A 15,831-nucleotide genomic window follows, 5' to 3' on the forward strand; every position below is an offset into this window, starting at 1 on the left:
CTTAAAATGCGACTACCTTTAATGGAGATGTTATCAATCCTACTGGAGATATATAGATCTTTACCGGTAATTACCGGTAGTTGCTTGTCGGTCAGTAAGTCAACCATGCACTTCTGCGCTCGTCTCCGCAGGGACAGCAACGAGGAGCTCATGGAGCTGTCTGAGGAAGAGCGCAATGAACTGATGAAGAAGGAGAGCAGCCGCTTGCTGAAGACGGGCCACCGAGTCAGCTACTCCCCACGCAAAGAGAAGGCCCTCAAAATTTACTTAGACGGAGGGCCCACCAAAGACCCCGGACAGGACTGAGAGGGGGAGGACTCTATCCTTCCCTATTTTCTATCTGGCCTGCCCGCTGCAGTGTAGCGCTGCCTCGCCAGCGTCCCTGGCGTTTGGGCCCCACGTTGAATCAACGTCACCAGTGCTGTCCGGCTGACGCTCTCTTCTTTGAGCTCCAGAGCGCATAGCGTGGCTCAGAGTACTATTGTGCACCATAGTTTATTGTACTGTAAAGTTTAAAGGGAAGTGCAAAGCTATTTCAAGTTCAATATCATTCAGATAAATCAATTTAATAATACAGAGATGGGTGCACTCGTTAGAGGAAAGGGGGCGGTTTGGGAGAGAGATTTTATTGCCCCCTTCATTTCTTTCGTCTGTTTGCACTCTCGGTGCTCCATCTCCATTGATTTTTTTCGTCCCGTCGTTCTGCATTTGCTGTTTGTCCATCACTCACTCTCTGATTTCGAGATGCGGCCGAACGTGTCGAATTCTCACGTTTTCAGCGTCCATCGTCCCGAGTCTATTCGGCACTCGAGCACAGCGTATCCAGCCACCTCCGAACGCCCGTGGGGGCGACGGCACTGCTCATCTTCCATTGCATAGAGCTCTTCGATCGACTCCAGTCGTAGTGACACTTTCACTTGAAGTTTTGGGTATGATGCTCTCACTTGAATATTGGGATATCTCTCCTTTTGTTTATTTAACACATAGTTGTGAAATTAAATGCTTCTTTTCTGGCTGAAGAGGTTCTATTCTTGCAGTTAATGCTTCCTTTTGTGTGTGGGTGCCCCCCACTGACTTCTGAAGCTCCGCCCACTTTGTAGGGAGCCCCGCCCTCCTCCTCTCACAACACTTCCTGCTGGGGCTAGTGACACTGGTACATATGAATTTGCAAGCCTTTAAGAGTAGGGCGGTATGAAGTAATCAAGTAGTGCGCTTCGTTCACCCGATTCATTTTTTTGTTTTGTTTTTTTTTTCTTGTAAATTATTTCACTACAGACTGATGATGACGTTAGGTCTTGTGAGTGACTTTTAATGGCACGTGTTTTAATTTTTTGATCTGTACTCGGCTTTTCTTTTTCCATTTAGACATGTCCTGTGTTCTTTTTTTTTTTTTTTTTTTTTTTTTTTTTTTTTATTTCTGCACAATGTGAACAGAGCCTGTGGGTTCGGATGTGGCAGGTTTGCGTGTGTGCATGCGTGGAAATGCTTCTCGCTGCTGTTTTTCGCGTAGCTGGAAAGTGGTGGGTGCGAACGCCCCGCTGGAGGAGCGCCAGCGTCGGAGCTCGACCCAACCTCTGCGGGTTTCTGGGCTCCTAATGCTGCCACAAGCTGTTCACAGTAGACATGCCAATACTGAAATAAAAAGCAACAATCAATCTCTGTCTGCCTGCTTCCAGGTTGACGTATATGAAGAACCCGTATTTTAAAGAAGAGTCTGCTATTGTATGGGGTTAAGGAACAAATTGATGTTTTTCCAAACATATGAGGTTTTCTTCTGTTGAACGTGAAAAGGTATTTTGAAGAATGTTGGTTACCAAACAGTAGCCATCGACTTTCATAGTATAAGAAATAGCATGGATGTTAGTGGATGCCATGTCTAGGAATATTTTTTTATGTTCAGCAGAAGAAATTCATACATCTTCTGAACAACTTGGGGGTGAGTAACGAATTCAAATTTTGGGTGAAGCTGCAGAAATGGTTCATTCGAATATGGTAATTTCTCAAGTGCACGTGGTGTTTGCGTGGTCTTAAGGTGACGTCACATTTCATGCGAAAAATGAGCATTAAGTATAGCTATATATAAAGCACAGCTCAAAAAGAAGTCATTGTCAAACTAATGGTGTGTTCACAATTGTCTTAGGTTAGGTTCTATTTGAAACAAACTCCTCTTGCCCCTTTCGTGCGGATCTTTTAAGCAGGTTTGAATAGAGTAATCTCACTCTGGTGAGCACCAAACAACCGTATCCAGACCCAGATGAAGATGGATATGCTTCCAAACGAACTCTGGTATGGTCGAATGGATGAACCAATCAATCAACAAATCAACATTGTATTTGATCCGGACTAAAGCAAGTGAACTAGCAGACTAGCATTCCTGGTGCGAATACACTCTGAGAGGCTCTCTGTTGGGCAGCGGACTGATCCACACGATTAACTTAAACCCATTGCGAAGTGTGCTAGGGGAAATCCTGTAGAATTTCTTCCTGTTGTAAAATTGCCAAATGACATTTACATTTTAAACACGTTTCTAAGGTGAAGTCACATTGGCAGTGTTTAGGCAAATGTTTGTGGGCAAAAAACCTTCACAGAAACGGAGTTGCTTTTTTTATTTATTGGTCAGTACAGCAAACTCACACGGCCATCTTGAACGCATGAGGAGATCTTTCACTCTTGTTCCAAATTTTTCCTGTAAATAATTCGGCAAACGACAGTAAAATGTGACCACACCTTTTAACTCTAAAAATAATTACAACTAATATAAGTGGCACAAAATTCAAAACTTGGGTTCATATTATACATAAGAAAGGATATATACAACATGTTTTTCTGGAGCAAGTTTTTGTTTATTACCTGGTTGAATTACAGGAGGTTTCTTGTATAGGTGCTACACTAAGATGGATTAGCTCTCAACGGAGATTTCCTCTTTACATTTTTCTGCCTGATGTATTCTTAAAGCATTAATACTGTATTTGATTAATAAGAGCTTCTTTCCAGTGCTCGGAAGCCACAGTTGAGCTTGAAGACTGTTCACACTGACAGCGATATGATCTGCCCCGGGCTGCCTGATGCAACATAGCTTTGAAAATCTGATCACGAATCCATTTAAACAAATCATCTTATGGAAGAAAAAGTGTGTGAATCAAAGTCGCAGGGAACTACAGTATCTCTCGTGTGACTTTTGCATTCAAACTCGTTAAAGTTCACTTTTCTCCATCGCTCATGTCCCCTCGACTCGCCAGCTTTCTTCGGAAATGAATGACTTTGAGGCAGCTTGATGGTTTCAAATCGCCGTCAGTGCGAACGGTCTTTAGATTCAGGCCTTCTGCTGCACTTTCACAGCTGCTTTTGGTGATTATAATGAAGGCGTTTCCTACAAAGCTTTGGAGTGATGAAGCGTTCATGTCCGTTTCAGCAGCTTCTCTTCATCTGTCTGTCAAACAGGCCGAGTCTCACTATACGATGTAGTCGATCTCAGAGTAGAGGGTGTCAGTGAGCTCCTCCTCGCTGGAGTTCTCACTCTTCAGACACAGCGCACCTCGTCTGATGAAGAGAGTGACCTGAATTTCTTAGTAATCTTTCATATTATTTCAGGAAGGCTTTTATGATTCAAAAACACAGGGCAACAACAGTAATATGAAGAATATTCGAAATTTGATTTATTCCTTCGGATAGCACTAACAGAATTGAGAATAAACATTTTTTAGATTAACAGTGTCGGAAATCTGCTGCTTTAAAATTTTCAGGGACAAAGTGATTATTTTTTTTCAGGATTCTTTTAAGAACAGAAAGTTCAAAAGAACAGCAGTCATTTCAAGTGTCTTTTGTAAAATTATAAATGGCGTATTCATACTAATAACTATTAAATTCGTAAAAATTAGTCTTTTTCTGACCCCTAACTTTTTTGCACTTTCATTTATTTGAAATTTCTTTCAAAAATGGTGCGCATAATGTAGTTCATCAATAAAAATTAGAGTCTGGCTAGGTCTGTCATTGGGGTTGTTTTCTGCAAAAATATGCATATTACAATGATTTCTGAAGGATCACGTGACACTGAAGACATCTGGTGTGCATCACCAGAATGAATTCATTTTAAAATGTTCTTTCAAATATTAAGAACATTTAACAATATTGCTATTTTACTGTGTTTAAAATCAAATAAAATCATATTCATTCCAAGTGAAAGCAGCCAGAAGATGAAGGTTTCTTACCCAAGATGTTGGCACTGCAGATCACCGGCACATGGGCAGTGTTCTTGAGGACCGTCCCCCTTCATATCCCATGACAGCAGCTCCATCAGGTGATTGGCTGAAATGATGCAGCGCTCGCGTTCTATTGGCTTAGAGATGCACACTGGCAACAGCAGGGCTGAAAATTTAACAGAAGTAGTTAACGATGTATGCGCTATTCGACATGTGCAGATCAAAACGCAACATGCTCGTACCTTTATGGAAGGCACAGCAGAACTCCTCCTTACAGTTGTTCTGGTACTGACAGATGGTTCCTGCTTCTCCCTTTGAGCTGTTCGCACACTGACCCCAAACACACAGCTGTCCCGCACAGCATTCCTCATCTTTGGTGCACGTCTGAGGGATGCAGGACATTCGAATGCTTGAGACACCTCAAAATATGTCAGCATACATATTTCATGCTTGTACTGAATCAATTCAGTGAATAATCAGGAACGCTGTTGTTAGATGTTTCAGATGTTTTTTTTTAAGAAAAAGCCTGTACAAACAGTGCCAGGATTTGGTTCCGAGTAGGAATAGGAATCATTACGAATGTAATAATTCAGATTCCTTAATGAATCATTCATATCTGAAAAAGCAGTGTTACATTTACTGCCCTCAGCACTGTTATTAATGGGAAATAATTATTGTAAAAGATCTTTGCACAGGCAAAAATACAAACATGGTCCAGTATGTCAATCAGATATTTATGATTCACTAAAATAAAAATGATGATTCATTCATTTTGTAATTCAACTCTGCTGGTTGCAATGTACACTACTGATTCCCTTTAAAAAATTAATTTAGGAACTGATCTAGTTTTTTTCTATATGCAGTTGGTTCACTAAATAGATCTGGTTCGTACTGTACAAGTCATTTTGGATTCAGACTCCACTGGTTGTTTGGCATGCTGTTGGTTCACTAAAAAGTATTGTCTTACATAAGTCGTAAATTCAGAAATCGGACAACACTTGATTCTATTGCAATTGTGTACTATTGAAGCATTTAATCTCACTGGTGCGAGAATCAAACTCATTGGCTAGTTGTACTGTATGTTATTGATTCACTAAAAAGAAAAATCTCAAACGCAAATGGTGTCACTTATTTGCAAATGAATCTATGCAGGTTACACTATATGCCATTCATTTGGTAAAAAGGACTTTCTCATAAGAGTCATCTGTTAGGTAATCAAACTACTGTTTGTTCTGTACGCTACTGATTCACTAAAAACAAATGGCTGATAAGATTCATTTAGGGAATCAAACTCTGCAGGTTGTGCTTTATACTACTGATTCACTAAAAACTGGCTCACAAGACTCATTACTAGGGAATTAAATGGTTTGAAGATTAGTTAGGGAGTCGAACTCTACAGGTTGTACTTTATGCTACTGATTCACTAAAAAGAACTGGCCTTTAAGTAATTTATTCAAGAATCAGACTCCCCAGGGTTGATGCTTCACCAAAAAGAACCAGTGAATAAAGAATTATTTTGGCTCATTCTTTAATGTTATGTCATTAATCTCAGTGCAGGCACCCTTTTATCATGTGCCAAAAGAAAATCTTAGAAAATGCTATTATCACGTTGTTCCATACGTATGGTTATATTTATTCAATGCCTCAGCAAAGCTCTCTAACAAGCAGATCTGCTTCAACAATATCCTGCAAGAGTAATGCACATCTGTATTCTGCTTAGTTGGCTACCCTACTTCCTGTGCCGCGAGGTGAACTCAATATGTCCTATCTTGGGCTGGAGAAGCTGCTCATATTTAGCAATCTGCGCACTTTGATGTGAAACCCAAAGGAGAAACGTTTCGGCATATCAGATTCCAGGTGCACTCGTACTGCAATGCAGTCACAGTGCAGGCTCAGTTGCATCATGTTGTTGGAAAGCCACGTTACTGGGTATTATATTTGTGCAGAGACCCAGAGAAAGCAGAAAATAATGAGCAAATGAAAATAAATACAGACTAGGTTGAACAGTATCATGTAATAAGCAAACTTGACAATCTCTTCTCAGATAATAGCAGAGGTCAAGTGTACTTCAAATGTGCCTGGTCTGTGAAATATGAAAGCGTTTACCGCATCAGTGTGTTTGCAGGGCAGACACTTTGAGCTCTGCGTTCCGTAAAGACAGTAGCTGCCCTTCTCACAGTCTTCATCAATAATACACTCCTGAGAAACAGAAGATATTCATTCAAAACCTTCAAGGAGTCATAACCCACGCATCTACGTGAGGAACTAATCAATAGCAGAACTGTACTTTACCATGCAGTTAAATCAACATTCACAGGATTTTAAGAAGATGTGAGGTGGTTATATGATAGGCGCTGTATTTTTCTATATCCCCACAAATCAACGAATCAAATCAATTTTCAGTTTTGTGTGGGCTGTTCCTTTTTAAGGACTTTTAAGGAAATTGTGATTTTAGTCGATGGATCAGCACAGAATGCATTGACAGTACCCTCTTTGTGGGGTAATGAAAACAATTCAAACTTCTGATTTAATTTATAAATGTCATGGATTGGCTCGAATTTCTTACCTACCAAGTGGACTCTCCATCGTTGCTCTGTTATTGCATGTGATACCTACCAGTTTACTTACCTCCTGTGTTCCTCTTAGTTCTCCAAGTGTCTCCTTTGTTCCTTTCAGTTCTCCAAGTGTCTCCATCTGCTGAGGTGTGTGCTACTCCAGTCATCCTGCAATATACAAAGACTCCAGATCAAGGCTGACCTGGTGTCTCGGCTAGTTTTGTGGTGCTCAAGGGCATGTACTCACACTTACTGCTTCTGATATTACGATTTCATTATCAGGCCTCATCGACCATTGACTTCCATTGTGTAGAAAACCCCCCCTAAAATTATCTTCTATGTTCCACTAAAGAAAAAAAATCATGAAATTGCATGAGGGTGAGCAAATAATGACAATTCATTTTTGGATAGACTATCCCTTTTTCAGGAAATTGTGATTTTAGTCAATGCATCAGTAAAGAATGAAAAATGTTTTTGGGGGAGGTAATGAAAATAATTCAAAGAGACGTAAGTGTTTTGGCAAATATGACCTGGTGATTAGCCATGGAACTGTACCATCAACCTCATTTTGAGTGAGCCAGTGCCCCATGGATCTATCCACTTTTGCAGAAGGCCATGGAGGAATACATCGATGAGGCTCTCAAACAAGGTTACATCCATTATTCCAATTCTCCTGCTGCTTCCAGTTTCTTCTTCTTGGCAAAAATGACAGAGCTTTAGACCTTGTATTGATTATCACATCCTCAACAAGGCCACGGTGAAGTTTGGTTATTCTCTTCCCCTCATCCCAGCAGCCCTACAGCATCTTTTGCGGAACTTCTATCTTCACTAAAATTAAACTGTGCAGCAGCGTATACAACCTCATCCCGATATGTGAGCGGGATGAATGGAAGACTGTCTATGTGACTCCTACTGGCCACTATGAATATCTAGTCATGCCGTATGGACTTGTCAATGCCACCCTCCGAATTCCAGAACTTTATGCATTAGGTACTCCAGGTTATTAGGTTTCCTGCACAGAAAAAATGACATAGACAACATCCTCGTGTATTCATTTGTATGGCCGAACATTGCCACCATGTTGGAGAGATCCTTCAGTAGTTGAGAAAACACCAACTTTACCTCAAAGCTGAGAAATGTACTTTCCACCAATCCTCTATGCAATTCCTTGCGTACAACATCTCCTGTTTTGGCATTCAGATGGACGAGGGGAGGGTGGAAGCCATTAGCCTACTGAAGGGGAAACCCAAGTCTCTTTCCTGGACACCTACAACCACCATCCTGACCCTTACCTCGCTTTCGTTGTTGATGTGGATGCCTCTACTAAAGGTGTAGGAGGAGGTTATCCAGCCAAACTCCATCCGTGCGCCTTCTTCTCTCGGATACTCAGACCAGCAGAAATTAACTACTACATCGGCAACAGGGAGCTTCTTGCCATCAAGCTGGCTTTAGAGCAGTGGCCGAAGGGAGCTGCACATCCATTAACAGTATTAACAGATCACAAAAATCTCCAATATCTCCATGATGCTAAAATGCTAAATCCGAGACAAGCTAAATAGGCTCTCTTCTTTACCAGATTTAATTTTGTCCCGGTCCTAGGAATGTTAAGACTGATGCCTTGTCATGGATCCACAATGCCACGGAGTGTGATTATCAATTATTATTATTCAATTCTCTTAAGTTTTCTCATCTCCTGCCCTCAAGGCTTTGATGACAGCATTTGAAACAATGTAGCTACTCTTTAACCACATCTTCCTATACTATGGCATTCTTGAAGCCAATGTTTCTAGGTGTCATAAGACCTCATCTCTGGCTATCATCCACAGGCAAATGGACAGAGAGGAGGTGAGGAGTTTCCTGTGAACGTTATGCCGTGGCCACCAAGACTCTTGGAAGAGGGTTTGGGACAACAGTCACCATCACATCCAGCGGGCAGTGCACAGACCAAAGGTATCCGTGGATCAACATAAATCAGAGACCCCGCCAAGTCAAATGGTATGGTTGTATGAAGTAAAAGTAAAATCTTGGCTTCCTGGCACTGTGGTAGTCAGATTGAGTATCTTGTGGACTGGTAAGGATACGGTCCATATGGAGTGGACCGTTGAGGAGTGGGTACCGTCACGGTTCGGCCAGACTCTGTGGTTCTCAACCAACCACAACGATCAAAATAAACAAGACTTGTATCTGACCTGTTGTCTGAGCAGCTTCTGTTACAATAAGGTTTATATGGTTTTATTTATGGTCATTTTAGATCACTCATTAGTCATATGATATGGATATTTCTAATGCTTTTTAAATGTTATAAATGTTATAAATATATATATATTAGTTTGTAAAATTTCACTTACTGGATTGAGGCAACTTGATATAAATATCAGATTTTTGTAGTTTAGTAGTTTTTTTTTTTGTATATTGTCTGAATTTTATCTGCCCTAAACTACAGACTGGCTTGTGCTTTTGTTTTTTTGCCTGAGCTTTCTGGATGACTGCAATTAGTGGATTTAAAACATCAAACGCGTCCGTAAAGCCTCAGACGAAATCCGTCGATTATCTGGCGTTATCTTGCCTTGTCAGCTGAGCTGTCACCTCAGATCCCGAACCCTGCCATCTAAAACAGCAGGTCAATACACAGCAGACAGCCTTATTTCAGTCAGACGGGAAATTAAAGCTGAGGAAGTTTATTCCTCTTCCCGAACACCATTCCTCCTGACGTCTCGGAGAAGATGTGTGCAAATAAAAGGGTTTTGGTTGTGGCAGTGTCTGGCTGAGCAAGATAAATACCATGGTTTTCAGACAATTAGACGGAGAGACAAAAAGACAGATGGACAGACAGACAGCTTACGTGATTAATGCTGTTCTCTTTGTCTCTGGGCTGTATGGTTGTCAAGTTGTTTGTCTCTTCGGTTGAATTGTCAATTGTCTGGAAGTAAAAACACAAAAATGACTTAATTTTCATTCATTTTAAATATATTCACATTGTACATTATCCCACTTATTACTTAACACATTAATGAATAAATGCACTCAAAATAATGATTTGATATACACTTTTAGTATGTGAGAAGAACCTGGAGATAGAAATATTGGGTCTAGGAAACCTAGGAAAATATCAATTATATATTTAAAGTTCCCCTGCAGTTACTAATTTTGTCTCATCTCATCTTTGATCATCAAAATGACATATGTCACATGAATATGCATATTAGTCTCTGCATCCACGCGTACACACCAGCGCAAGCCTGCTTCATTTTCATTCAGTTAACTGAACTAGTAAATGCTACACAATGGCAATGATTCTAAAGAAGAAGAGAAAGACTGAAGTATACAGGTATACGGGATCTTCAAGTCCATCTATCAGAATGGTAATGCATTTCAAGAAACACACTTGATATCACTAGTAACAGCTTATGATGCGTTGCTAATGCTACAGAACCTGTGTTCCCGTTTTAAGAAAACTAATGATATTAAAAGCCCCAGCCCATGCGTTTGTGATGGGTGTTTCAAACCACATTTTTGAAACTATCTTTGGAATGATTTAAGGGGAAAACGTTCAGCAAAGAATTCAAAAACTTGATTTTCACCACAGGGTTTCTTCAAGCGATCATTATGCCAGATGATCTGACCAATCGGATCAAATAATGTGGAGTCTTATAACTGTACTAAAACCACCGTACTGAACCAGACGAAAGCTTTTTACCCACCTTATTGATTCTCTCAGCGATATAAATGGATTGATTCCCAGCTATAATTTCAATACTGCTGTAATTTTGGAAATTTGAAGAGACATTGTGTGGATGGAGGCTGGATTTTGCTGTCTCATTGTCCGTCTGAAAGAGAAAAAAGAAAATGCTGCAAATTACCAGCTATCAAATGAGTTATTTCTACATGAACTGACCCTTAAAAATCATTTTAATTGATGCAAAGGGTGGAAAAAACTTGTGGCAAATGAATTTTCATAACTTTTTCAGTCCTTGGGTGAGTGGGATTTTAAAAATAATTTTAAAGACTGTCCTCACAAAGAACTTCATAACTTTAAGTTCCCTCACTAGGGAATTAACCAGTTTAATCAAGTGTAATCAGGTGTAATTCAATTACTGTGATTTTATTCGTTTTTTTATTTTATATTTTTGTTCAAAGAGGCAACCGGTCTATAAGATAATCAATTTAACCAATATGTATATTTATATTCACTTATATATATATATATATATATATATATATATATATATATATATATATATATATATATATATATATTTCTCAATTCTCTAGGCAAAGATCTCAAAATTGAACATTATGAAAATAAACCTTTTGGTCATAAGAATATTAGCCACTCTCAGTTTATCAGAAAATATCATTCTGCTTTCTAATATCTTGTCCATACTATCTTATTAAGCTGTGATGGACCATCTTTGCAGCCAGTGATGCTATTATTAAAACTCAAATGCTGTTAGTTACGAGAGAAGTTCAAAACCATTCCTCAGATGTACTCTGACGTTGACTAGTGAAGAAGAATAATTCGACAGTATTTTAAAGAAAAAACCTGATGCACCGCGTCCTCCAGCTTCTGCTGCGTGTCCTCCATCAGTTCCTCCGCCTCTTTAAACATATCGTTCAGTGTCGTTTGCCCTTCTTCTACATTTGTTTCCATGTTTGCAATGATGTCCATATCTGTTTTAGATATCTCGGGGACGATTCCGTGGACAACGGCCAGGCACAGGCTGAATCCGAGCAGAAACATGTTGACAGGGCGACTAGTGTTCTTTGCAGTGTGTGTGAGATCGGAGAGCGGCTGGTGTCTGTACAGTGTGTGTGAGTGAGTGTGTGTGTGTGTGTGTGTGTGTGTGTGTGTGATCAGAGGAGCTCCAGCTGCACGAGGCGAGGCGGGGCGATGCGCATCCACACAAACGCAACCTCTTTGTACTGCGTCTCTGTCTATGCACATTTACTGCATATGGGAGACATTTAGTAGATTTACGCGAATTAGACATGTGCAAATCAACTCTGACGCACAATTACAGTACTAATTTATTTATATGATTCACAACGTTTCGTATTCAGTTGTTCTTAGTTTGTTGCATTATTCTAGGCTAGGTTTTTGTAGGCACACCTGGATGCATTTTTATTATTTATTTTTATTAGTAGTAGTAGTGCCATTAATACTGCTACTACTGTTAGCCTGTTAACCTGTTTTTACTTTATTGATTTATTCTTAAAATAATTTTATTCTGTGTGTGTGTGTGTGTGTGTGTGTGTGTGTGTGTGTGTGTGTGTGTGTGTGTGTGTGTGTGTGTGTGTGTATGGGACAATCACAAATGGTTAAATGCAATGGTTAACAGTAACATAACAAGCAATGCTAAACATGCTTTGACGTTAGCTATTCGAGTCTGTTGACGCAAGAGACTCGAGTCACCGAATCAATCAAGTAATTGTTTTTTTCTGGTTCTTGTTTTTTTTCTCTGTTTTTTTCTCCCCCTCGCGAGGCTCTATAATGTGGTTTTCTTTGCTTTAAAATATGTGTTTAAAGTATGTGAAGCACTCGGTGAGGACTAGTAATCTTGCCGGTCATTTGAATTGGTGAACCGAATCAGTCCAATTACTGAATGAATCATTTAACCTCAGATGCGACTTAAAAGAACGATTCGTTTCCAACTTTAACGAACCCTGTTAACATTGACTTTAAAGCACCCGTTTATGCTTCGTTTTACGAAACAATTGTCTTGATTTAACCATATATTTGATGGACAAACCGTGTGTCCCATCCACATGGTGGCGCCATTGTCTAGTTTGAGTTTGACAAGGCGTTCATCCAAACTTCAACACCGTCAAAGCGAAGGCAAAGTTCATCTTAAGGAGTTGAAGTAACAATAATAATAATAATAATAATAATAAAAATAACAATAAACCTCACAGATAATAATAGATGTTTTCAGTGATTCTGTGGTTTATCGTTCACCTTTGCGTCCTAACATATATGGTGTGAACGCACGAACCATCACCTGTTACATTGTTCCGGAAGTCTACAGGGCGAGTGAAATACCTCATCGTTGGATTATGTCAACAGGTGATAATTCAGACCTCGCTGTAGTGATTTTACATAAACATTTGGACATTAGGTTCTGCCTCCTCCGCTATATAATGCGCGGAGCCAATAGGAAACCCAACTTTTGTCCTCAAACGTCATGCATTGCCTTCAACTGTGGATGATAGCCGGTATATTTCTTCTCGCGTGGAAGAGAAGGTGAAGTGATTGCGGATCTGACACACACACACACACACACACCGCCTTTCGCTTCTGACAGACTGAGCGCCACACGATCATCTCTCTACCTGCGCCTTCATGACATACCCCGAAAAGTAAGTGCCTTACTTATTTAAGCTATCTTTTTCTCAGTGCTGTAAGCCCGTGTTGCGTGAGGAATGTAATGCTACCGTATTTCCATCTGTTGATCGCAGTCATTTCTGTCCATAGAGTTCTAAAGGACAGGTTGTTTCGATTCGGCTTCACCTGTTGAAACATAGCCGGCTCGCGTATCGTTGCTGTAAAATGTTTTTAGTGTATTCTAGTGTAAACGTTCAGAATCAGTGCCGCCGAAACGCAGCTCACGGGAGTCGATAAGTCTGCTTCGTTTATTGATCGGCTGCTGTCTGAAGCGTAGCCTACAGCAAACCGATCGGCTTTCTTCGTCTGACTCGTGTTTTTATCCCAGTTAAGTTGAACAAGCTTAAATCAAGTAGATATCTTCATGTACAGTAGAAGAGGAAACGGCTTCGCTTCTCCTTTTCTATTCAAACGTCCGACCTGTTTTTAAATGCCATTCTTTTCATTGCTATTTAATAATCAGACGAACTCTTATTAAGGGTGCAGTCGCACGCTTTCGAAATGCTTACAGTAAGTCAATTACTGGATCCATCAGAGGTGTGCATTCAACAAAGTAAGAGACTGATCAAGTGGAGGTATTCGTGCACTTAATAACTAAGAATATTATCACAAAAGGGAAAACAAATAAGTCATAAGTCAAAATTTCTGGACAGCTTCTTGTCAAAATCACCTTAGGGCCACTTTAGGGTTGGTTTTGTTTGCAAATATAAAATAAGAAGGTCTGAGAAGATTAATTTGTTTGCATATGCCATTTTTTTCACCAATGAACAACCAGACATGTTTAAGTGTGACTAAAAGCGTCACGTCACTCATTATAAATACGATCCATTACGTGTGTTTTCAGCTTGTATGTGTATTGAGCTTTTTTTGGACCTTCTAAAACTATTAATTCTTCTAAAACGTATTTATTTTTAATGCAACTTGTTCACTTTGTCTCAAAGAGAGAGAGAGAGAGAGAGAGAAGGAGGAGGTAGAGAGATGAATGATTGGTTGTTCTCAGTGTGAGAAAGATAATACTCCCTTTAATGTTTCTTCAAGGAATCAGTGGCTTGTTCAGTAACCTGCACTTGAACTTGTGTGAAGTTTGGTAGATTTAACACCACACAAGTTTTCTTTGTCCGTATCTCAGTGAGACTTATATTCCAGGCTGTGAATATTGGGAAACTGGGATATTTCACCCTTTGGATATTCAGTACATTCACCTTTTGGACTTTAAGCATGTTTGCACTCAACCTGAAGTTTTCTGTTTGAGATGACAATCAGGCTAAACATCAATGCCGTGTCACATCCAGTCGTCCCAGTAACTAAGAAATAATACATCGTAAATAATACATAGCCTTCATGTAACTCCATGTCTTAAACTAGCCTGGTGAGATTTGTCACGAACAAGGCAGCCGCAAACAGTTTCATCTTCCTCTATGGATGAGCAATAACTTCCTGTCTTGCAAAACCGAAAACACCTCTTTTCCTCGTGAGGTCCTGATTCACACTTCCTAATTTAATGCAAATGAAATCCGTGATTCAAAAGTGTGCAATCAATAATGACGAAGTCATTCCATCGGAGCGATTCAAGCTGTTCATGTTTTAGCAGGCTTTCGTATTCAATCAGCAAGCAATAAAAGTGATATTGTAAAATTTGAAAGCACTTGACACTCTTATAACAGACGCGTTGAAATCACCTCGGGGATGCGTTCTTGTTTTTACGGTCCACATAGCATTCAACACTTTGAAAGTCTGATAAACGCTAGACGCATTTTTATTTAAACCAGCCTTCTGTCTGTTTGGCTGGAATTTCCTCAATAACGGTCCGTTCTATAGCCAGTACAGTGCAGTAGTGCAGCATCCCTCTGAAGATACCGTCTGGATCCGACGCTGCCAAACGCTGTCTGCCAGTTGTGTGTCCCGCACACTATGTACTCCAACGCCCTCGTTTGTCAGAGGTTAGTCCACGTGCTGCTGTTAAATAAGGAATTTCAGCTGAGGAACTTTGCCATGTTGATGTAAGCAAGAAAGAATGTTTTTTGGCAGGACATTAAAACGATCAGGTTGTATGTAAATCTGGATATTGGGCATCTGCTATACTCATAAATTTGTTTTTATACTCCGACCTGTTTAAACACTGATCATCGATGTCCCCTTATTTGGGGTGTTCACAAAATGGCAGTTGGTAACCTTTTTTAAGCCTTTGTTATTACTGTTTTGTAGAACGGTAATAACTGTAGATTAATATCAGTGATTTGTAGATTTGGGGGACCTGGACTCCAACTTGAACTGCTATTATGAATGAATTTGGTCTACTCGAACATGACATGGACGTTTTGGAGAAATGCATTTTGAATTTTGCATCATGTGTAACGTGAAAGATAAAAAAATGAGTAGAAGCATACAATTGATATAATAGATCAACAATAGTGATTTGAACAAACCTTTTAAGTAACTCATACATGTATACATAGTTGGATTTGTATAAAAGTCTGCTTCCATCACTAACTAAAAACTTTTTATATAATTTTTTTTCCATTTCCATTTGCCATTGAAAGCTATAAAACCAGAATTACAGCATTTAAACTCATAACTGTATCAGAACGGCAAAATATAAACTTTTTTAAATATATATATATATATTTTTTTGCAGTTCCAACTTATCTCAGAGTTGCAAGGTATGAACTCAAAATTGCAAAAAATATATAAACTC

At 39.6% G+C, this 15,831-nt stretch overlaps 3 protein-coding genes across 15 annotated transcripts in view; 2 read left to right on the plus strand and 1 right to left on the minus strand.

Annotated features, from left to right (window-relative positions):
- The window catches only part of usp47 (ubiquitin specific peptidase 47), a 26,262-nt gene extending 24,607 nt beyond the window's left edge, over positions 1 to 1,655 (plus strand). For all 3 annotated transcript variants that reach the window (XM_043244049.1, XM_043244050.1, XM_043244051.1), the window contains one exon: positions 132 to 1,655. In XM_043244049.1, coding sequence (XP_043099984.1) covers positions 132 to 306 — 175 coding nt within the window. In that variant the 3' untranslated portion in view covers positions 307 to 1,655. The remainder of the gene's footprint in view (positions 1 to 131) is intronic.
- Positions 1,381 to 11,594, minus strand: dkk3a (dickkopf WNT signaling pathway inhibitor 3a). Of its 2 annotated transcripts, XM_043244052.1 has the most exons (7): positions 11,298 to 11,593; positions 10,456 to 10,581; positions 9,597 to 9,674; positions 6,306 to 6,398; positions 4,442 to 4,583; positions 4,209 to 4,365; positions 1,381 to 3,540 (listed from the first exon to the last, which is right to left on the minus strand). In XM_043244052.1, the coding sequence occupies exons 1-7, from the start codon at positions 11,493 to 11,495 to the stop codon at positions 3,453 to 3,455; spliced, it is 882 nt and encodes a 293-aa protein (XP_043099987.1). In that variant the 5' UTR covers positions 11,496 to 11,593; the 3' UTR covers positions 1,381 to 3,452. The 2 variants fall into 2 exon arrangements, with proteins under 2 accessions (XP_043099987.1, XP_043099988.1); XM_043244053.1 differs by lacking the exon at positions 6,306 to 6,398 and having other exon boundaries at positions 11,298 to 11,594.
- A 1,210-nt stretch (positions 11,595 to 12,804) lies between these two features.
- mical2a (microtubule associated monooxygenase, calponin and LIM domain containing 2a) overlaps positions 12,805 to 15,831 on the plus strand; it is a 46,033-nt gene continuing 43,006 nt past the window's right edge. For 4 of the 10 annotated variants that reach the window (XM_043244191.1, XM_043244192.1, XM_043244193.1 and 1 more), the window contains exon 1: positions 12,807 to 13,111. The gene's annotated coding sequence lies outside the window, so the exon portion shown is untranslated. Of the gene's footprint in view, positions 13,112 to 15,831 lie in introns of all 10 variants that reach the window. The other 6 variants (XR_006251347.1, XM_043244194.1, XM_043244196.1 and 3 more) reach the window with 3 other exon arrangements.

The sequence above is a fragment of the Puntigrus tetrazona genome, chromosome 7 (assembly GCF_018831695.1).
Source record: "Puntigrus tetrazona isolate hp1 chromosome 7, ASM1883169v1, whole genome shotgun sequence".
In the NCBI taxonomy this organism is placed as follows: domain Eukaryota; kingdom Metazoa; phylum Chordata; class Actinopteri; order Cypriniformes; family Cyprinidae; genus Puntigrus; species Puntigrus tetrazona.

What these genes read in the sequence shown, in the direction of transcription:
- dkk3a (XM_043244052.1), bottom strand. Translation starts at nt 11,495, where the DNA reads ATGTTTCTGCTCGGATTCAGCCTGTGCCTGGCCGTTGTCCACGGAATC. An exon ending in TCGCTGAGAGAATCAATAAG is followed by an intron (nt 9,675 to 10,455) that starts GTGGGTAAAAAG and finishes TTTTACTTCCAG; the next exon opens with ACAATTGACAATTCAACCGA. An exon ending in CCTGCAAACACACTGATGCG is followed by an intron (nt 4,584 to 6,305) that starts GTAAACGCTTTC and finishes TGCATCCCTCAG; the next exon opens with ACGTGCACCAAAGATGAGGA.